This window comes from Sipha flava, unplaced genomic scaffold (genome assembly GCF_003268045.1).
Source record: "Sipha flava isolate LNK unplaced genomic scaffold, YSA_version1 49541_pilon_pilon, whole genome shotgun sequence".
In the NCBI taxonomy this organism is placed as follows: Eukaryota; Metazoa; Arthropoda; class Insecta; order Hemiptera; family Aphididae; genus Sipha; species Sipha flava.
Genome location: NW_020273334.1, coordinates 652 through 21,798, shown reverse-complemented (window position 1 = coordinate 21,798; position 21,147 = coordinate 652). Strand labels below are relative to the sequence as shown.

The 21,147-nt window shown below is 27.7% G+C and overlaps 4 protein-coding genes across 7 annotated transcripts; 3 read left to right on the top strand and 1 right to left on the bottom strand.

Annotated features, from left to right (window-relative positions):
* Positions 1-48: 48 nt before the first annotated feature.
* LOC112690217 lies at positions 49-1,739 on the top strand. 3 transcript variants are annotated; one of them, XM_025564177.1, is made up of 4 exons: positions 49-775; positions 840-935; positions 1,014-1,100; positions 1,516-1,739. In XM_025564177.1, the coding sequence occupies exons 1-4, from the start codon at positions 475-477 to the stop codon at positions 1,524-1,526; spliced, it is 495 nt and encodes a 164-aa protein (XP_025419962.1). In that variant the 5' UTR covers positions 49-474; the 3' UTR covers positions 1,527-1,739. The 3 variants fall into 3 exon arrangements, with proteins under 3 accessions (XP_025419962.1, XP_025419963.1, XP_025419964.1); XM_025564178.1 differs by lacking the exon at positions 1,516-1,739 and having other exon boundaries at positions 849-935; positions 1,014-1,168; XM_025564179.1 differs by lacking the exon at positions 1,516-1,739 and having other exon boundaries at positions 1,024-1,112.
* Positions 1,740-2,846: 1,107 nt separating this feature from the next.
* LOC112690213 (transcription factor Adf-1-like) lies at positions 2,847-3,628 on the top strand. Its single transcript, XM_025564171.1, has 3 exons — positions 2,847-3,149; positions 3,385-3,532; positions 3,595-3,628. Exons 1-3 carry the CDS (start codon positions 2,990-2,992, stop codon positions 3,626-3,628), a joined length of 342 nt encoding a protein of 113 aa, XP_025419956.1. The 5' UTR covers positions 2,847-2,989.
* Positions 3,629-5,830: 2,202 nt separating this feature from the next.
* On the bottom strand, positions 5,831-10,696 carry LOC112690215 (cell cycle control protein 50A). The gene is made up of 8 exons (XM_025564173.1): positions 10,270-10,696; positions 10,062-10,195; positions 9,854-9,994; positions 9,595-9,784; positions 8,929-9,042; positions 7,916-8,134; positions 7,690-7,855; positions 5,831-6,073 (listed from the first exon to the last, which is right to left on the bottom strand). Exons 1-8 carry the CDS (start codon positions 10,307-10,309, stop codon positions 6,028-6,030), a joined length of 1,050 nt encoding a protein of 349 aa, XP_025419958.1. The 5' UTR covers positions 10,310-10,696; the 3' UTR covers positions 5,831-6,027.
* Positions 10,697-12,693: 1,997 nt separating this feature from the next.
* On the top strand, positions 12,694-18,407 carry LOC112690216. 2 transcript variants are annotated; one of them, XM_025564175.1, is made up of 6 exons: positions 12,694-12,952; positions 13,087-13,201; positions 16,105-16,272; positions 16,334-16,669; positions 16,757-16,953; positions 17,893-18,407. In XM_025564175.1, the coding sequence occupies exons 1-6, from the start codon at positions 12,926-12,928 to the stop codon at positions 18,118-18,120; spliced, it is 1,071 nt and encodes a 356-aa protein (XP_025419960.1). In that variant the 5' UTR covers positions 12,694-12,925; the 3' UTR covers positions 18,121-18,407. The 2 variants fall into 2 exon arrangements, with proteins under 2 accessions (XP_025419960.1, XP_025419959.1); XM_025564174.1 differs by having other exon boundaries at positions 16,334-16,953.
* The last annotated feature ends 2,740 nt before the right edge of the window (positions 18,408-21,147 follow it).

Here is a 21,147-nt window from a genome sequence, read left to right as displayed (position 1 = left end):
TGGCCAGGGCAGCGAGGCAGCGAACGCTGCCGAGGCCCTCACCTTTTTTTTTTTTTTTTTATTCTAGTATAGGCACCTCAAATAGTGATGGACGGGGACTTAATAGCCCAGGGTGCTAAGTATTGTTAAAGGCTCTTTAGGTCATTACATACATGTGCGATTAAATTTTGGTAATTGGGTCTCGCACAAATATATACAATTAATGAGCAAAAAGAGTTTAAAGGATAAAAACTTATTAACATTGAATATTTGAATACTTTCGGTTTATTGGAATAATTTTGTTTTTAAAATACAAGTATTCTCTAGGTGTTTTGTTGTCATGCAACATTAAATTCTCTTATCGCATCATAATGGTTTAAGTTTAAAAATACGAGTATTTATTATTTTTCGTAAATTATTTTTGTTCTATTTTTGGATACTACATGTTTTTCATAATATGTTAACGCTCGTGCAATATAAGATAACGATAATACGATGTATAAATATATTTATATTTCTTTTTATACCAGTTGGATTTTTATCACTTCTATAATAGTTAAATTAATATTTGTATACATACGGGGCACGGGCATTCGAGTGTGTAACGCGTGTTCCGGTATTAGTGACCAGTTTCGTTTTGTGTTTTGTGTATCTTTATTAAAATTAACAAAAATGAATAAACAGAGGTTTCAAAGTGGACACGCCAAAAGAAAAGCGAAACAAAAGGAAGCCTTAATTGCTTGTGGAAACGACAAAAGTCAAAAAAAAATTTGCTTCTTCCCAACTATTAGACAAGGTAAGAATAAAATTCAAAATTATGTTTTATCTCACATGGTATACACTGCTTCTGCTAATTTCAGTAATTTCAGGTAATTCTAGTGTTACAAGTGATCCAGTTTTAAATATAACTGAAAATAATTCATCAGATTTTGAAAATGATTTGATACATGCCAATGGTAATAATAGTAAAAATTAAAAGCTATGCAATGTGAATGTTAATTTATTCAATAAATAATCAAAATTGTCTTTTTCAGATAATTCTAGCACAGGTTGTGATATAGTTTTAAGTACAACTGAAAGTAATATAGCAAATACAGAAAGAAACATAACTAATAATACTGGTAAGTGGTGATACATATTATATAAATATATTATGTAACTACTAACTATTAATTATAACTCAACTTACTTAACCTTATTTATTATTGCTTATATTAAAACAAATATACCTATTGATTTAATTTTTATCTAGTTGTTGAAAAAAGTGTTGAATAAATTCAATTTTTATAGAGAATTAAATAAATGCTCTTTTAATATAAAAATTAATCTTATTTTATGCCAAAATAATTATTTTTTGTCTAAAATACACTCTCACAGTTAATATATTTTTGGATCATTTTTTAAACCAAGTTGTATAGTTTATACTAGTTATACAATATATATAATATATATTATTATTATTTTTTTTTTTAGTAAGCTACTTTTAATAATTTATTTGTTTTGTATAAATATGTACTACTTCTTCCATCAACTCAGGTAACATGTGAAAGAGTTTTTTCTAAACTTTAGTTGGTTAAATCAAAATTAAGATCTACTATAAGTCAAGAACATTTAACTCCATTAATGCTAATGAATGTCGAGAAAGATATAGAGATTGATAAAGAACATATTATTAATTGCATAGCTGGTTCATCTGATGCATTAAAAAGATTACTTACGTTATAAATAAAAAAAAATTATACTATTAGAATAATAATATAATGTGTTAAATCATTTATTTGTTGTTGTTTTAAAATTAACCAAGTCTGTTAATTAGTAGAATATAATTATTTAAATAGTGTATCAGTGAATTTAAGGAAATTTTATTAAAAAAAGAATAAGTAAATTTTAATACCTAATAAAGAGTATGTAATTCAAACTTGTATAAAATTCATCTATTTTTTAGTTAAAAGAAATATTATGTACATATTTGTTATAATAATAAAATAATAGTTTTATTTTAAATATATATTTTCTATAATATGTTGTGTATGTATGAAGTCTATATGTATGTAAGATATTACAAAACATGACTTTCAAAATTTCAACCCAATCTTAGATAAATTTTGATAAAAAAATTGAGGCCCTAAAAAAAACCCTGCCTAGGCCTTTCATAGCCCAGGCCGACACTGTATGTGACTGTTAACAACAATTATCTCAATTTTTCAAAGTATTTATATTTGTTTGATTTTAATCAAGAGAACAAAAATGTATAAACTAAAACGGTTGTAGTTCTATTAAATCATGTCAACAATATTTTAAGATTACGATAAGAATAAAATAATTTTGATTGAATTAAGAGGACGTCACACCGACTGTATGTTGTATGTAAAAATTGATTCGCGCGGGATAGAACCACTCGGGTTATATTCGTAACTATGAGACCAAATTTTCACCATGAAAAGATGAGAACATTGACTATGCAATGTCGTTTTTCTTTTTTCAATATCCCTTTTACAAAAAAAGTTATTGTTTTAAATCTATGATTTTTTATGTTTTTCAAATTTAAATAACGGTAAATATAATAATGATATCGAAAAAATAAAAACTACATTGCATAGTCAAACTTCACATCTTTTTAATGGTGAATATTTGGATTAATAATTAATAATATTTTCAGAGTGGTTCTCTCCCGCGTAAAACGGTTTTGCGCTAAACTTTTTAATTTTTCATACTATTTTTGTGTCAATACATGCTGCAATCAACGAAAAATCTCCAAACGATTAGTATTTAGTTTAATCCCCTTCTACAACACCACAAATGTTACACCGATAACGATTGCGGTTGTCGATGTTGTTATTAAGGTACGTTTTCCCTGCAGCGTCCAAACGCAGCGTCAGACGCATTGTTACTAGGTACATGCATTTTAGTTGTGACTGTTTTCCTACTTGCGTTTAACGCAGCGCGTCGGTAAATGTCGCAGTGTCTGGACTAGTGTCGCGTACGGACCTCTTGCGTCAAAAGTTTGATAATGTCGAAAAAATTTGTTTTTTCCTCAACTGAGGACGAAATTTTAATTGAATATGTCCAACAAAATAGGGAAATTTTTGACAGTGCTCACCCTAAGCATAAAGATATTCATTTTAAAGAAAAAATTTGGAAAATTTTTTCTGAAAAAGTCGGTAGAACAGGTACGTACTTAATATAATTGTCTGATTATGTATTAATTAGATCACTAAAATCATATTGAATGTATATTATTGAATGTAATTACTAAATACTACTTTATTTTAAATACAAGTTATGATTATATAATTGTTATTATTATAAACTTTTAAATTATGGAAGTTTAAATACTTAAATAGTTTAATAATTAATTATTTATTAGTTAATAGTAGTATACCTAAATAGTTTAATTTTTTATAGATGAAGACTGCAAAAAAAGGTGGAGGAACATAAGAGATACATATATGAAACAGAAAAAAAAACTATCGACTGGTTTAGCAACTTCTGAAAAAGTGAATAGGACACTGTCATACTTATCGTTTATGGATTCAGTTGAATACGAGAGAAAGTAATGAAAATATTTTTTTTAATTATTAATAATGTACTGTAATTAAAGTTTAAAAATTAAAGGACTACATCAAACGTCAAAAAATCAAGAAAATGATAATTCTTTGTCAACTGCTGAAGACGGAGATGACACACAAAATCATACGCTAAACGACGAGGAAACATTTGAATCTCCAAATAAATGTTCAGATTTACCATCAATATCATCGTACGCAGGAAAACGGATTAGGTCCAAAGAGGATAAAAACCTACGTGTGTATTAGATCACGGTCGTAAGCACTATGATTGAATTTCGATGAATGTAATTTGATCAAAAATACAAAAATTACTGCGTCTAGACGCATGCAGAGAAAACGGGCGTACGTTGCGTCTAGGCGGCTCGATTTTCTGCGTTTGGACGCTGCAGGGAAAACGTACGCTATTAGTGTTATAACTTATTATTATCTCGATATTATTAGATTATGGTATTTGACTCAGCTATCGCTATATTGTATTGTACTATACGTAAATATAAAATATAAATGGATATGTTCATCAATCGTCATGCTCATGAATTGAATAGTTTAATGTTTTAGAATATTTAAAAAAATTAATTATGTCTATTTTTACAATATTTTCATTTATTACTTCTTACAAATACAAATATAATAATTAAAAATACATTAATAATGCACAAAAAACTAAGAAGTCACTGGTTAAAAAAAAAAAATTAATAATTGATTTATAATTTATGTATATTAGGTCTGTGTATGTATGGTATAAATGTATAATAACTGCTCCGAGTCTTATAATATATTTGTGTTTGACATAATTAAAGGTAAAATGGAAGAAAGATTTTATAATACATATATACTGTAGTAAAAGGGTTGATATTAAAAATATTACGATATGAATTATCGTCGTGTAGGCCTAATATACGTGTATAGCCGATTCCGGCCTGCTGATAACGAAGTCACCGCTGCAAATAGTGTAAAGTATATAGAATTTAGGACGAATGTTTATAATATAATAAACCGCTTTTCCAAATCAACATTTGTCGGACCTCGCTATCGCGAATAATGGGCATGTCTATGACGTGGGTCGTGTGCTTGCGGTGCACGAAAACATCTAACAGCGCGTTCTCTCGGTCGTTGTACACGTTTCAATTTTGGTGTGGCGTCCTCTTAAGGAAAATAATTACTATAACTTTTTATGTTAGTGTGGTTGCTTTGAGCCCAGGGGGAGATTTAGGAAAGGTTTAGGTCAGCTGACCCACAATTAATATTTGTTGACAAAATTGGCCTCTTGAAGCTTCTTATATTTTTAAATGCCGACTTTAAGTTGAAGTTAAAACCAAACTGGTATATGTCCCAGTTACTCCCCCCCCCACCCGTCCACAAATTATGCCACTGGTTTAATTGTATGGTAAAATAAAACATCTCTATGACAGATCCCATATAAGGTTCCAAAAAAATAAGATAAATGTTTACAATGATAATTATGAATAAACTTCAAAAACAAATATATGATAATATTGTTCTTTTGTTACAAGGAATACATTTACAATCCACTTTCAGCTCTTATAAGTGGTCTCTTAAAATAGTCTGAACCATAGTTCTCTAACTGTGGCTCTAACTAAATCAGCCCCTGGTTGAGCCCCTATTTTAAAAATAAATCTTAGGGCCCACCCTTATGGCCAGGTATCCGGGTGGGCCTGACCAACATTGGTTCCAATGACTTGTGCCGACTTCAGTTCAGTTTTAAATCTTGCCAAAGTATATTCAGTATACATTCAGGAGCAGATTGAAGTCCTGAAGGGTATAATTTGGTCTATGATATAACTAACATATGTGTATATATATGAAATTAAAACAAAAATTAATTTAACAAATTTATCATTTAATTTATAAGCATACACAAATAATGATTAAATAAGCTTATAGGTTTACATTATTCTAAAATGAAGTCTTATAACAGTTAACAAATGTTAACTCCTATGACTAGAGACACTTTCTTAAAAATTATTATATAATATTAATTTTACACTTAAAACATTGTGCAAATTCATAATTTATAATTTAAGTTTTATAAAGGTAACAAATAATTAATATAACAAATGATGAACAAATAATAATAACTTGTAAATTGGTGACAGTGTTTCTTATTTCAATAAAATATAGATTATAACTTTTGTTTAATGTCTTCAACATTCAATTTTAGTTTTAAATCATTTTAAATTTACTGTTGATAAAATATATGCTAAAAAAATATCTATTACTTAACATAAATAATTTACCTTTTATCAAACATAATTTAAATTAAAAATTGGTCAATACAGAAAGTGGTTTCACATAGTGAAATATAATGTGATTAATAAAATTATAATTTTTGTATATATCACATCATTTTATAAAGCTCATTAATTAATTGCTAGTTCAAGCACAGCCCAATTAAATTTTTAAGTGCAATAAACACAATAAGTTATTTCATTATTAAATATATAATAATGCTAAGTTATTAGTATGATGTAGATGGTGTAACAACAGAAACATCTGTATTTGCACTGAAAAAAAAAATATACAAAAATCAGTCTTAAGCATTTATACATATTATTGTATAATAAATAATATATGATATACTATAGATACAGTATCTTTTAGTTATCTTTTATGTTGCAAGATTATTAAATATAGAAGGTAAGTTAATTAACCCAGCATTGAATTTATTTTACATTGACATAAGATTAGAATAGTTTTAGAAAAGAATGTTTATACAAAAATATGAACTGAAATAATTTTTGGAAGAATTTCACAAATTATAATTATAATTAAAATGTTGAAATATGTAACAATATTTTGTGTTTGATTTAAAAAATACAAATAATATGTCACAACATTAAAGTAAAAATTAACAGTAAGTCACAAGCCAATAACAGTAAAAAAGGTGAGTAAAGAATAAAGTAACTTGTATATAAAAGAACATTGGTATTTGAAAAGTCAGATGGTCTGAGACTAAGTTGTATTATTCCCATTAACAATTTATAGAGCAGGACATTCCAAAATAAAAGTTGAAATGGACAATACAGAAAAAAGAGAAAACATTTTTATTGAGAAGGCAAGAGAACAACATGAGACAAAGACTAATAAATCAAGGACATGATGGAATCTTTAGAAACAAGATGAATTTAATATCAGTGTAAATGAATGGAGTAAAATGTAAATTTAGCCGAAACACAATTGTAAACAAGAAATTTAATGGTATTAAGAGCAGTATATAAATTGGAGACATTTTGTGGAACACTTGATTTTTAGTAAAAAGACAGGAAAAAAATACACAAGGTGCTGTTGGTCATAATAAAGTAAAGGTGTCAGATGACTAATCATAAAGGAATTAAGATATGATTCGAGGCAGGGAAGTTTATTTTATCAAACATTTTAATGTAATTGAAAGTAAAAGTATCTTATAAAAAAAAAAAAATAAGGAATTTAATAAAAATTAATTTATGGTTAAAAACCATACATGTTTAAAAATTTCAAAATTAAATTTGAATTCAATACTTATTGAAAAATGTATAATAAATAACAAATTTGATAAAAATATTTTATTCAAAGATCCTTCTTTTAATTCCGAAGAAACTAAATACTTGAACTTACAATACAAATAATGATATGAAAAAATTAATATTAATATCTTGTATAAGGAAAGTTAATCAACTCTATCTAACATTCAGCAGTGGCGTACATTCAATCTTGCTCTGGGGTGGGGGGGGAGGGTTAACAAAAATAATTGTTATCTTTTTTTTTTTCGTTGCACAGATAAATAAGATAAATTACTGCTATAAATAGATATTATTTTATACAACATTTTTACCAATTTACAGTTTACTTTTACATTACAGTAAATTAATAGCTATTGGAATATAAAAATAGCATAGTTAACAAAACTTTTCAAACGCCTATCAATATAATTATTTAATTATCATAATATTTGTACAGTTGTATATTTTAAGTTAAAAGCATAATAATGAAACTACGAATATATTACACGTCATCAATAATAAAACAATTTTTTTTTGACCCTGGGGGGTTTGAACCCGTATCTTCTCCCTCCCGTATGTATGCCACCGACATTCAGTATATCTTTTTAAGTTAATAAAAGTATTTAAAACTTTTTACATACCTAGGTTTATATTTTATATGGATAATTAAAAACAATAATCCTAATAAGAAACAAATACATCCAACAACAATATAAGCATATCCAAGAAACAAGTTTTTGCCTCCTGTAAATGAAGTATTGGACAATATCATACTTTTTGTTCCTCCAAAGCCTGCTACTGGATAATCTAAAAGTAAAATTTAAATTATTGAAGGTTTTATTTTTTTTAATATTAAATAAAACATACTATATTTTATATGTAATGTATAATTTCCTTTAGGTAAACCAATTTCAAATCCATTAGAATGGTCAACACGTCTATATAATTTACGAAAATCAGGTAATGCAGCTGTTCGCATCCATACAATCAAATCTTCATTTTTAAAACCATTATTTGATGGATTTTCTGTATCCAATTCCCATATATTCAATTTCCAGTTTGAAGGTTTTGCAAAATCTTTAAATGCTAAAAAAAAATATTATTATTGATAATATAGAAAGTAGTTAACTTAAAACAAATAAATTACACATGATATAATTTATAACTGTTGTTATAAAAAATCTATATATTTACACTGAAATTAGTAATAAATATTAAATAAAAATACTTTTGATTATAAATACAAATACACATGTATTTATAATGAAACAAAATATACTTAAAATGTTTATTAGAAACAATTGTGTAGTACAGTGAAACCTCGGTATCTCGAAGTTTCTGTAGGTCGAATTTTTTTTTTTTGTCTCTTACGACTTCGAGATACCGAGGTTTCATTGTAATAGTATTCTATGCGATCGTTTCAAGTTGTCAAATATGATTCAAATGATTCATGAGTCAAATAATAGTTTATAAAAAATAAATAAATATTCAAAAAAATATGTTTACTATAGTCAAGAATTTCAATTTTAATGGCCATTGTGTAAAAAATGTATTTCTATGAGCTAATATAATTTATTTTCTAAGATTTTAGATATTTTATTATTTTTAATTAATAAAATACACTTACAAAATATACTAATGAGTTTCTTAATTTTTTTTAAAAAATATTTGAATTATTTGAAGTATCAAATAATAGATTGATACCCTGTTGAATTGGTACCTATTAAAGCGTACATTTTAAAATGTATAATTTTTAATGCATTATAATAATAGTCTTGACCACAATAGTACTTCAGACATAAATCATAAACACACAAAGTGATTTCAAACAATAATAATTTTTTAGTAACTAAATTATATTAATTATGTAAATAAAATACCTTCTTTTAAAGGTTCAGGTGGATTTTGGTACTTGATATTTTTATCAGATGGCCAAGCTATATTTGTTCGAAGTAATGGAACTTTTTTATCATCATAAGCCAAAGTAAGAGTATCTGAAATGAAAAATAATTTTAAGAAAACACAACATTATGACATATACTTTATTATTTAATAATAAATCAATCAGCACTAAATTAATGACAGACAATGCATTATTGGGACCCTCCAGGGTTATCAGGTAGCTTTTTAATTGGTCATCAAATACGTAAATTGTTGGCAAATGAACGACTGAATACAACACAATGTCATCTCCGTTAATACAGGGAATTATATAAGGTGCTTGAGCAAATATAAACAAATTTTTGTCTGACAATTGGATAGTTTTTTAAATGAAGTATACTATAGAACATCAACTATAATAATGAATGTTCATGATTTATAAATATATAAATTAATATAATTTATTTTATTATAAAAGATTTAGTTTTCCAATATTAAAATAATTGTCTTAATATTATGTTTTGAATGGAGAATATATCGCTGTAACAACATTTTAAATATTGAGTCTAATTATTTTATATTTTAAATATAAAAATAAATATATTTATTATTCAATAACTAAAATTATTAAAACATTAATTTATTAACTAATATTAAATATTTACCATTAAATAATGAATTGGCAATGGCTCCACAGGGAGCAATAGGCTTGTTATTTATGTAATCAAATGGAGCACAGTCTTTAGATGGAACTTTGTTCAGTTTTCCAAGTAACTGAAAATCATCTCTTGACTTTACATAACGCCGATGGTTTTGATAATAATTAGTCAATCCATAATACATGTAAACGTTAGGCTATAAAGAAAATAAATAAAACATGTTTAAGAATTTAAATAACATAACAATTAAAATGATAGATCTTACAGAAAAATCTTCTTCTAAACTAAATGGAATATGGCATTCACATGGAGTATCAGTGCCATCAAAGGCAATTATTTCAGCACAAGTACGGCCAGGAATATTTATGGATTTGCATTGAGTGTAATCAAGAGCGAATTCTTGAACCTAAATGATGTATTAAAGTAATATAAAAAATTCATAATTGAAAAATATAGGAGCACAAATGACTTACTTGATTTGTGAGGTACAGTAAACCTAAACCAATTGGGATAAATGCTGCTGCAACCGCAAAAAATATTGGCATCACATTGCGTGCTGTTAGAATCGGCTGCCATGCAGGTAGTCGCTGTTGTTTGAACGCTGTATCTGTAACCAAATAAACCCCAGCAATACAAAACTAATTCACAATACATGCAAAGTAAAAATAATAATAAACTCACCTGCCGGTTTTTTAGACTTTAGTTCTGGTAAATCTGTCATTATGTATGAAATACTGAATCAAGAGGCAGTGTTTGGTAGGTGGTTGTAGTACAAGTATTGTATAACGATCACCTACATTCTACATTTAATATCGACTGATAGACAGCGCATTTTATGACATCAACAGTACCATGAAAACGATAAAATTAATCACTCTAGAACATGCAATCTATCTGACAATCACAAGTGCACCGTTGTGGTAAATAGACACAATCTCACAATAGTACAATATGAAATATTACAACGAAAATTAAATTGAATATTATCTAAGTGATAACGCGGTGTTGGGCTTAGTTGTAAGTGTACATTTTCCATCAAATTATAACACTAATATCATATACTTTCATTGTAATCGTTATTGAAGTTGACTTCTGAATAATCGTTATCAGCTGTTTCGTACATGTCTAAAGTGTATTAGATAATCAAATGAATCATTATTCATAATCGTTTGGTCATTGTCCCGGATGACTGATTACACTCCTCAAAGGTCAACTTAAAATGCCAAGGCTCTACTAAACCACTAAATAACTCCAAAATGCATCGGCCTTTAAACATTTAAATCTGGCAGTGTTAATTTCAAATTTTAACTCGTTTAACGTTAAATGTCCCAATAACTCAAAAATTGTATTAAATTTAAAAATGTAAGTTATGTGCTACGATTATGATTATCGGATTTTCTATTAGCCGTTGAACTTAAATAATTTAAATATTGTTTAGAAAACAGCGTACAAACATGATGTACTCCTTTGAAAAAATTCATAGTGGCGCCTATGTTCACCATAGTATCATGGTGTTGAAGCATATATTAGTATACTGTTGTGCTCAGGCCCGTATTTAGGGAGACACGAGTAGGCACATGCCCGGGAGTGTCAAAATATTTTAGCAAAATTAATTTTAAAAATGATGTACCTAATGAAAAAAAAAAAAACAATAAAAAAAGAAAATAGTATGTTTTATTATGTTATAATTTGTTTAATTTGTTAATTAAAAAAAGTATTAAACGATTTTTATTTATAAGTTATATTTAAATATTAAAAATCTCGATTATGGATGAAATAATAAGTGTTATATTCAATACTTTAACATAAGTAACGATTTAACTATGTATAAATATAAATTGATATAGATGTCTAAAAATTAACTTGGAAATAATCTGTTTATGCTACAAATAATATATCTTATATGATTAATGTTTGAAATTCCGCGAACAAGTCTTAGACATGAAATAATTTACATATTTCTCCCAACGGACGTTTACCAATTTACGCAAAGTACAATGGAGATTTTTTATTTTTGTTGTTAATGTAAAAACATGATTTTTTTTTATTATTAAAACCAAAGCATCAAAAAATATTAAATTGGTAAATAAATAAATCTTTGGAAATAATGTTGCTACCAGCGGTGGATTGGACCACCGGTATCCCGGGAAAGTTTCCGGTGGGCCTGTAGTCTTATTATAAATCTGGGCCAATGTACTTGGATTAAAAATTATTTTATAAAAATGTATTTAAGTATATTGTAGGTATTTAATTATTGTAAGATTGTGATTAAAACCCTGTGTAAACGTGATGTAAACAATTTTTCGAGCATTTAATCCACGAATAAAGGAGACTTTTATGGAAACTTATTATTATTGAGTGGTTTAATAATAATAAATTTTTAGCCAATCCGCCGCTGGTTGTTACATTATATGTAGCTTACAAAAGTTATTTATAATTGATGTTATAATATAAAATTTGCATAACATTTTTAAAAAATGTACTCGATATCACTTGTATGATGTACATTTTATTAAATCCTTTAGTAAATTTGTGTTTAATAACTATTTTTTAGTAAATAAAAATAAAAAAAAATTGTAATGTTAACCATCTGTAATCAAATAGTGATAACACTAATAGTAAAAGCAGGTATCTATGTCTTCGGTTCTTTTTTTTAATATTATTATTTTTTAATTTTATAGTAAAGATTATTGACTACGAATAAATATTATGAAGAAATATTTTCTTGATTTAGAGCTAATATGTAAATATAAGTAGCTAGGTACTCAAAGATAAAAAAATAATCGTTATCATGGTTGTGAAAGAAAACTGAGAATTAATATTTATTGTCAAATATCAATTATTAGAAATAATTAGACATAAGAACCTTTACCTAAATACATGTATATTAGTTATAAAGAAGTTGAAATTAATTGTTTTAAATAATATAATAACATCCTAGTTAGGTACCTACTTATTTATATATCGATAATAAATAATTAGTATTAATTATTATTCAAATATTAAGGTTATCTGGCTATGAATATATATTATGTTTAAATTATCAAATATGAAGTACACATAAATGATACTACATAGATTATAACTTTTAACTATTTTAAGTAATCTTTAGTGTAAATATTAGTTATTACATACTATCGTTTAGATTTTCGTGTCAATGGTATTCATCTTTAGATAGAGAAAAATGTCTTTTTTAGCGTTGAATACGTAGTTGTCTCAGTACCTAATAGTTCAATAAAGTTTATATAAATTGAGAGAACAGAATGTTTGATTATTGTTTACGTAAATATATTAACTAGTGTACATAACATAGTGTAAAAAGTAACCGATTTTTAAAATGTGGACATATGGACAATTAACTGATGTAGGTGTATATGTATAATATCTATTAAAATAATTTCTACCGTTTTATAAAATTTGTCTACATAAAATATGTAACTATCTTGTGTATCTTTCACAATTAAAATATTTTATTAATAAATATTTGTATTTTTGTAGATTTTGAGACAATGTATTAAATTTGAATCTGTTTCCGAGCTGTGGAAAAATCAGCCAACATACTTGATAGTCCAAATATTATTTATAGTTGGAGGAACTGTTACACTCTTACACGGTAAGTTTATTTAGTTCCATTACACTGTAGTATCTCGTGATTCTGCTTATTAATGCCTACTATCTCCAACACAACTCAGAACTATATTAACTCAACTATTAAACTATTTTCTTCTATCTTCAAACTCAACTGTGAACTTGTTAACCTGCAAATCCATTCAATGATATTGATTTCATTTATTGTTCAATTATATGATATTAGAACATAGAGGGTTTGCTAAAAATCACATTATCTATGAATAAACCATAAATATTTATTATTAATATTTAATTTTATGCCAGGAAAATCAACAATGGAGACATTACTTTGTGTTCGACCACTAGTAGAGAAATTTAGGGAAAAGAAGAATGAATTATGCATGATGTTTTTTTTTTTTTTTATTAAAGGATATTTTGTTTACAATTAGTTTCGATAATTATAATGATTACAAAGATAGTACGTAAAAGTATATAAAATTAATGATAGAAAATATATCACAAATAAATTAAATTTTTGAGATTGGTTAATGAAGGATATAAGTGAAGTAATAATTGGTACAATTGGTGAGGAGTGAATGGATTGGGTGTCGAAAGGGACATTAAAAGAGTGAGTTAGAGCGAAAAAGATATTGCGTTGGGGAACCAGAGAGGGACAGTGAAAAAGTATGTGAGAGATATCGCAGATAGTGGTATCGTGGACATGTGACATGCATAAATGAGAGTCATTAAGAGAAAGTTTGTAAAAGTGTGAAGGTAGTAGAGTGTGCCCAAATATTAGGCGTGAAAAAAAAGTAATTATGTTACGATTTAATTTGAGGTTGTAAAACCAAGGTTAAGATGGTATAGATGGGGTGAAATATTTTTGTACCAAGAGGCATAATTGGGGGGCTACTTTGTTCTATTGGTTGAACCATAAATTAGAAATATGAGATTTTAATAAGAGACAAAAATCGGTCCAGGGAATTAGAGTTGGAGAAGGACAGCAGAACGTGGAGGTAGATTTTGCAATAGAGTCCGCTATTTAATTTCCTTTTATGCCAGAGTGACCAGGTACCCAAAGGAATTTAACTATAAAATCTGAAAGAGAAAGTTCATATAGGAGTTGCCTAATCCTAATGAAAAAAGGAGAGGGGCGGGAGTTGAAAAAATCGGAGGAGAGGCTGAGAAGACTTGATAAGGAAACGATGAGGTAGCTACTGAGGGGGAGGGTAGAAATAATCGAAAGGGCTTCTAAAATTGCGAAAAATTCAGTAGTGAATGAGGAAACAGAAGGGGGTAGATTATTGAGCATGAAGATGTGTAAGTCGTGAATGAAAAAAGCGTAACCGTCCGAAAGAGGGGAAACGGAACCATCAGTATAAATTAAGGTGGAATTGGGGAAATTATTTTGGATAAAGTCTAAGAAAAGATTGTTGATGATATAGATTTAAGTGAGTTAGAGGTAAAGTTAAGAAAATGTTTGTAAGTGTAAACTATAGGGGAGTAAGAGAGTTCCATAAAATTAATGTCATTTAAGGGTAATTTTTTGGAATTGATAATAAAATCGTGAATTGAAGTTAAGGAGTATGCCGTGGAGGCAAGAATTGGAAATGATTTTTTAACGTAACGCCAAGAGTAATATATGTCAAGAAAGGAATTAAATATTATGGGATAACGAAGTGGGAAATTTTTCAGTAGGAATTTACCAGCCAATCATCTGTTTCTGATATTAAAAGGGGAACATGCCTTCTCGATCTCTACGGCCGCATTAGGGGTAGATTTAAGGGCACCAATAATGGACTTTAGGCAAGAGTTTTGGAGATTATTCATTTTTTTTTCCATTGTGAATAGGAATCAGAGCCTGATAAAAAGCATCCGTAGTCAAGTTTGGACCTTATAACTGCTTTGTAAATAATTAAGAACGTGAAGGGGTGTGACCCCTGCCATGTATTGGAAATTGGCTCAAAGAGAGGTAAATTTGATGAGGTTTTGAAGATGGGGTGCCTAACGGAGTTTAGAATCTAGTGTTAGTCCTAAATACTTTATGTTTTGGACAATTGGGATTAGAAAATCGTTTATGGTGATTTCTGAAGAGAGAAGGAAACGTCTTCTGATAAAAATTATGGTCTTACACTTTTCAGGAGCTATAGAAAAAAAAGAAGAGGATAGGAGGTTTTGTAAAAGATCCAGCGAATTGTTTAAAGAGTCTATAGCGAGATCGATATCTGAATTGTTGGAGAATATGACTAGATCATCGGCATACACTAGGCACTCATAGCCGAATGTATTTAGTTGTTTAATAATGAAGTTCATATACAAATTAAATAGAATGGGATTTAAGCAGCTACCCTAGGGTAGACCTGTGAAAGTGAAGCATACGTTTGTAGAGCCGTATAGAGATGTGAATTTTGAGTTTTGTGTGAAAACAAGAGGGAGATAAGGTTAATGAATATAGAGGGTAGTTGAAGTGAATTATGGTGGGATAGAAGAGTTGGTATATGGACTGAGTCAAAGACACCATGAATGTCGATAAAGGCAGAAGATAGGAAATGTTTGTTGTTAAATGATTGGTAGGTATATTTTACTCGAAAAATTGACGAGGCGTTCAAGTGTGCCTCTTCCTTTTCTGAAGGCATATGAATTGTCGGAGAGAATAGAGTTATGTTCAAGCCACCAATCTAATCGGTTTTTAATATAATATATAATGCATGATGTTTATTGTTTTGGAAAAGGCGTATGACAGAGTGCCAAGAGACATTTTAAAGTGAGTATTAATGAGAAAAGGGATTCCAAATATATATATAGATTTAATCCAGGTTAGAAGGGTTCGAAAACTAGTGTATAGAGTTTGGGTGGGGTAACAAAAGATTTTAACATAGGAATGGGTGTGAGAAGGGCCAGCAAACAATAGAAGACATGAATATAATTGAATTGTAATAATTTCAGCTTTTACTTATGGAGGAAGACGGCCTTTGCTTTGGTTTACCATTATTTGTCATGGTTTGGTTGTTGAGTGTGTATGCTATGCTATGGACGATATAGATAATTTTTGGCATAGTCTTTCACCAATCATGTTTTTTGGACAAAGGCTCCCACTGTATGTTATAATTTTGTGTATGTATTTGTTTATCGTTGAATCCAAACCATGTAATTAAATAATTACTTTTTTTTGCAGATTCAGTGTTTTATTACATAGCAATTGAGATAGCATACAGGTCAAACCAGACAAAAATTGGTTTAATGGCTAACGTAGGGTTAAATGTATTTTTAATCGATTTGCCATACGATATAATGGGTATAAAATTTGTTCATTGGACCTGGCATGATACAGATCCAAACTTAGGGGACCGAATGTATTGGGTGCCATGGACTTCCTATTACTTCCACATGGTGTTTTCGGCCAGTTTTGTTTTTTGGTTTTTTTTTAGAAGTGTACATCTTAATCAAAAAAATACAACTAAAACAGAAATTATAACTTCACTAAGCGCAATATTTCTTAGCACACCATGTGGTATATTATGTTTTTCTATTTTATATCATCCATTACATGATCTCTACAACGTCCCGACACAAGTTATTATGATGTTTTTAATTGCAGTGTATATTTTGTTTACAATTTTAAAACGGAAGCCTAGATATATCAATAGTTGTCCATTTATAATAATTCTATACCTTGTTGTGTATTATACAACATTTTTATTTATGGCAATATTAGGAAAACCTGAAAATGAGGTTTCAACAGGACCACATGAAATAATTGGACCATGCAATGTAACCGTACCATCCTTTGGAACAGTTAGTTAATAAATTAAAAATTACTTGGGATCATAATATTCTTAACATTGTGTCTACATGCCCGACCATGGTCAGTAACAGCGTTGCTAGAATTTTATAATGATGAAACCATACAGAATAACTAGTATTACCGTATTTCAAATAAAATTACCGTGTATGAACATTTTTATTTTTTCAGACTATCTTCTCGCATATATAATCAAATACAAATTTGGTATAGCAAGGGTGTATGGTAATTTTTGATAATAATTTTGTCAGTTAAGGTCAGACAATTGGATATTAAAAAATAAAAAATTAATTGTTTTTGTACTCTTAAATAATTTTGGAAATCAAGATAAGAGTTAAATGTATGACCAAATTCCAGCATATTCATATTAATAAGTTAAAATGTAATACTTAAAAAACAAAAACAATGAATAACAGAAAATTAAATTAAAAAGAAAAATAAAGCAAAAACTGACAACTGAAATGATTAACCTCATTGATCAATTTTCAAGTATATATAGAAACATAATACAACAAAATAAAAATACTTCTTCAACATTCAAATTCACTTTTTATGTATGCATTTCATATCATGGTTGGGCATTTTTTATATTAGTGTTAATTTATTACCATCTATGAGAAAAATAACCAATTTTGAATAAATTTAGAAATTTCTTCAATTGGACCATTTGAAATTAAATAATTGAATAGCTTATAACAGAAACGCCATAAGAAATTTCAAAACATACCTTTTAAATCATTTTTTTTGTATTTTATTAGTAGATTTGTATGTATAATATACATGGCCAATTCACATCTTTGAAAGTTTTATTTTGAGCATAAACTCCACATGTGACACAACTTAAGAAGTTTCTGTATTAAGCAATTCAATAATGAATTTTGAAGTTTTTGGGATAAAATACTTTTTGCATAATAGCTTCAATTTAATTTCAGGAATTAGAAAAACGTAAATATTTATGTGTTGAAGACTATAATGAAGATTTTGATTTTCATTGCACAAAGGAAGTCCCAGTTCAATATAGTAAAATATATACAATATGCGGTACAATGTTTAAAAATCGTATTGAGTATATTATCTTAATTACAACCATAATTATAGTAGCATTTACACATTTTAATGAGTCCTTTAAAGTAACTAAAATAATGAAAAAATCTAAATGATTATATTTAAAATGTATTTGCAAATTATGAAAATTGTAAAAAATAGTAATAATAATAGTATATGAATATAGGATTACATAAATATATAGTAAAAATAAGTTTTTTAATTTGTTAAAATTGTTTTCATGATGCCATTTATTTTTTGGATAATGTAGTGTTAATTGTTAACACATTTGTCTAATTATAACTTTTAATACAACCAACTTAGTAGACAATGGATAAACACAGTAACATAAAAGGTGTTCTTAGGATTTGCGACACTAAAATGATGCACATGAATAACTTTATAAATAAAATATAAACTTAAAAGTATAATTTTTTTTTAAGTAAATATATAAAAGTAGAATTAGTAGTAAGTATAATTAAAGCAGCCGCCAGTCTGTTGTTGGTAAACTTCAATTGTATCACCTTCTTCCATTTCAAGAGATGAAGGAGTATCAGCTTCACTAATCGCCTGTCCATCAAAACGAAACCTGACAGTAGCCATGGCAAGACCCTTAAAATAATATTTATTACAAGATTATTAATAAAAAAAAGTATAAACAAAATTAGGTTTATTAACCAATAGGACACTAGTTCAGATAGTAATTATGAATAGCTAATAAGGTTTAAAAAAATAAAAATAGTATAAATATTTGACAGTTAAAAATAATTTATTGATATTCAAGATACAAAATTCCTCAAATAGTGTACCACTTTGTTCATTTTTTTATCAAGTAAATACTGACCATTAAACAATACTAAAGGGCTTTCATGTAAAAAAAAAAAAAAACATGTAATAGAGTATTTAGTGTCCACGGTATATATGCGTAGACGAAATATCCTACCAAAATTATGTTGTAAGCAACATATTGGTAACCTTTGTTTATCTTAAGGTGCGATTCCTAATGACGAGACTTTAATTTTGACTGCTTTACCTATTTTTAAATGAAACCTATTCCCAACACTGCCGCGCGGCTGCTGCGTCTCTAATCACGTGGTTGACGACCGTTCAGTAGGCGGTCAAAATGCACGACCGATCATCATTGAATTGTTGATCTAATTTAAAAATATTGATTTATAAATTCAATATAAATTATAAATTTGAAATGTCTTCAAAAGCAATTTTTACATTTGAAGAAAATTCTATGCTGGTTACAGTGGCGCAACTAGGTGGTGGAGTTTGTAACCCCCCCCCCCCCAAATTTTTATAAGGTTTTCACAAATTCTATGTAGGAAAAAAAATGGTTTATCTGGAACATGTAAAACGGCTGATTGACATGAAATATGAATATTATTCGTATTATAATTGATAACAATAATAACATATGAACATATAACAATATGGAACACGTTTGGAACGTTCCATTCAACTTTCAAACATCAATAACCTTGCTAATACGATTTCTCAATAGTCGATTGTATAATAATTTTTTTTGTGGTATCACAATATGAAATAGAATTCAAACAATTTAATTTGTAATTTAAATATTTTACTCATAAATCTAACTAAATCATAATTCTTTATCCCCACCAAACACCTGCAGAAAATGCTTATTTTTTTCAAATTCAGAACCTCCCCCCAAAAAACCAATCCTAGTTGTGCCACTGGCTGGCTAATTATGTGAGTAGACATACATGCCTATTTGATTTATAACATAATACTTAAAACGATTACTAAATAAAGGAAAATGTATAGAAAGACATATTCAAAAATTTAAACAAACTACGATGATTATGGTATATATCATTAATGATATGGAAAATGAGAATATGATAACAATGCACATTATAGACCTGTCATGCATCTATCTCTTGCAGCTACATTTTGTAGTCGTATGGAATACCTATTCATTCGCGTCATACGTCTACAGACGCATCCTTAGGAATCGCACCTTTAAGATCCTAAATCAAAATAGAATTTAAAGGAAATATATATGTTTAACCATTTACTAAGTTTTATACATTCTTTTACTTATTCAATATTGACTATCTATGTGCACAATGTTCATAGAAAGTTAAATGGATATCAATACCCACATGATGTTGCGATCGATTGTTACTACATGGAAAATCTACATTCAGTAAAACTTAAGTTGGGTTGTTAGCTTTAATATTTGGATTAGTTAACTTATTATTAAAACTTAAAAAAAAAAAAAAATCTAAATTTGTATTAATATGTTGATTATTTTAATTTTTAAATAAGTTATGAGATTTTGATGAAATTTTATATTTGACATTGTTATAATTTAATATATAACTTATATATTATATATATTAATATATATACATATATATATAATAATATATAACCCGGCTACGTGTCATATGTGACACTCAGCACATAATTTTCAACCATGTCAACAATGGGTTTTTTGTAATAATAACTGTCCATATGAACCCATGTCACAAATATGTGACATAGCTTTAAAAACAGGAAAAAATGGTATAAAAAATAGGTTCTAGGTCAAAACTATAAAAGCATAATTACATAGAACTAGAAATTAATTAGATTAGGTTTGAGTTTTTCTTATTGATTTTCAAAAAGGTCTTGGGCCACGAACGTGTTATTATATATAAACCCAAAGGATACAGATAATATTCTTCCCTTTAAAATAGATAATAAATTAATTTACTTAAATTTTTAAGCTAACAAAATATAAGTTTTACCAAACATACAATTGTAAACACTAATGTTGTTTGTAAGATATCCCTTTCAGCACTAACCTACACTTTTGTGTATGTAAATACGTTTGTTATTACGTACTAGACATATTTTCTGGTTTGTAGTGATTTACTCCTAACCTACACTTATGTGTATGTAAATTATTGCCTCCTAGAATCCTGAAATTTTTTTTGTCTCCAAAATGCATGTAAGTTTCAAAAGTCAATTAATATTTTTTCTAAGAAATAGGAAAAAATGTAAAAAAAAATATTTATGGGTTGATTCCACCAAAAAAAGAACCAACACATTTGTGTATGTTAGTTCTGTAAAAAGACTAAATACAATTAAATTAAAATTGTTTACCATTTTTTTGTACTAATTAA

Coding starts and splice junctions, on each gene's coding strand:
- LOC112690217 (XM_025564177.1), top strand. CDS start 475: ATGTATAAATATATTTATATTTCTTTTTATACCAGTTGGATTTTTATC. Junction 776..839: donor CTTCCCAACTATTAGACAAG/GTAAGAATAAAA, acceptor TGCTAATTTCAG/TAATTTCAGGTAATTCTAGT. Junction 936..1,013: donor TGATTTGATACATGCCAATG/GTAATAATAGTA, acceptor TGTCTTTTTCAG/ATAATTCTAGCACAGGTTGT.
- LOC112690213 (XM_025564171.1), top strand. CDS start 2,990: ATGTCGAAAAAATTTGTTTTTTCCTCAACTGAGGACGAAATTTTAATT. Junction 3,150..3,384: donor TGAAAAAGTCGGTAGAACAG/GTACGTACTTAA, acceptor AATTTTTTATAG/ATGAAGACTGCAAAAAAAGG. Junction 3,533..3,594: donor TCAGTTGAATACGAGAGAAA/GTAATGAAAATA, acceptor TAAAAATTAAAG/GACTACATCAAACGTCAAAA.
- LOC112690215 (XM_025564173.1), bottom strand. CDS start 10,309: ATGACAGATTTACCAGAACTAAAGTCTAAAAAACCGGCAG. Junction 9,995..10,061: donor TACTGTACCTCACAAATCAA/GTAAGTCATTTG, acceptor TACATCATTTAG/GTTCAAGAATTCGCTCTTGA. Junction 8,135..8,928: donor ACCTGAACCTTTAAAAGAAG/GTATTTTATTTA, acceptor ATTTTTTTTTAG/CATTTAAAGATTTTGCAAAA.
- LOC112690216 (XM_025564174.1), top strand. CDS start 12,926: ATGTGGACATATGGACAATTAACTGAT. Junction 12,953..13,086: donor CATATGGACAATTAACTGAT/GTAGGTGTATAT, acceptor GTATTTTTGTAG/ATTTTGAGACAATGTATTAA. Junction 13,202..16,104: donor AACTGTTACACTCTTACACG/GTAAGTTTATTT, acceptor TAATAATTTCAG/CTTTTACTTATGGAGGAAGA.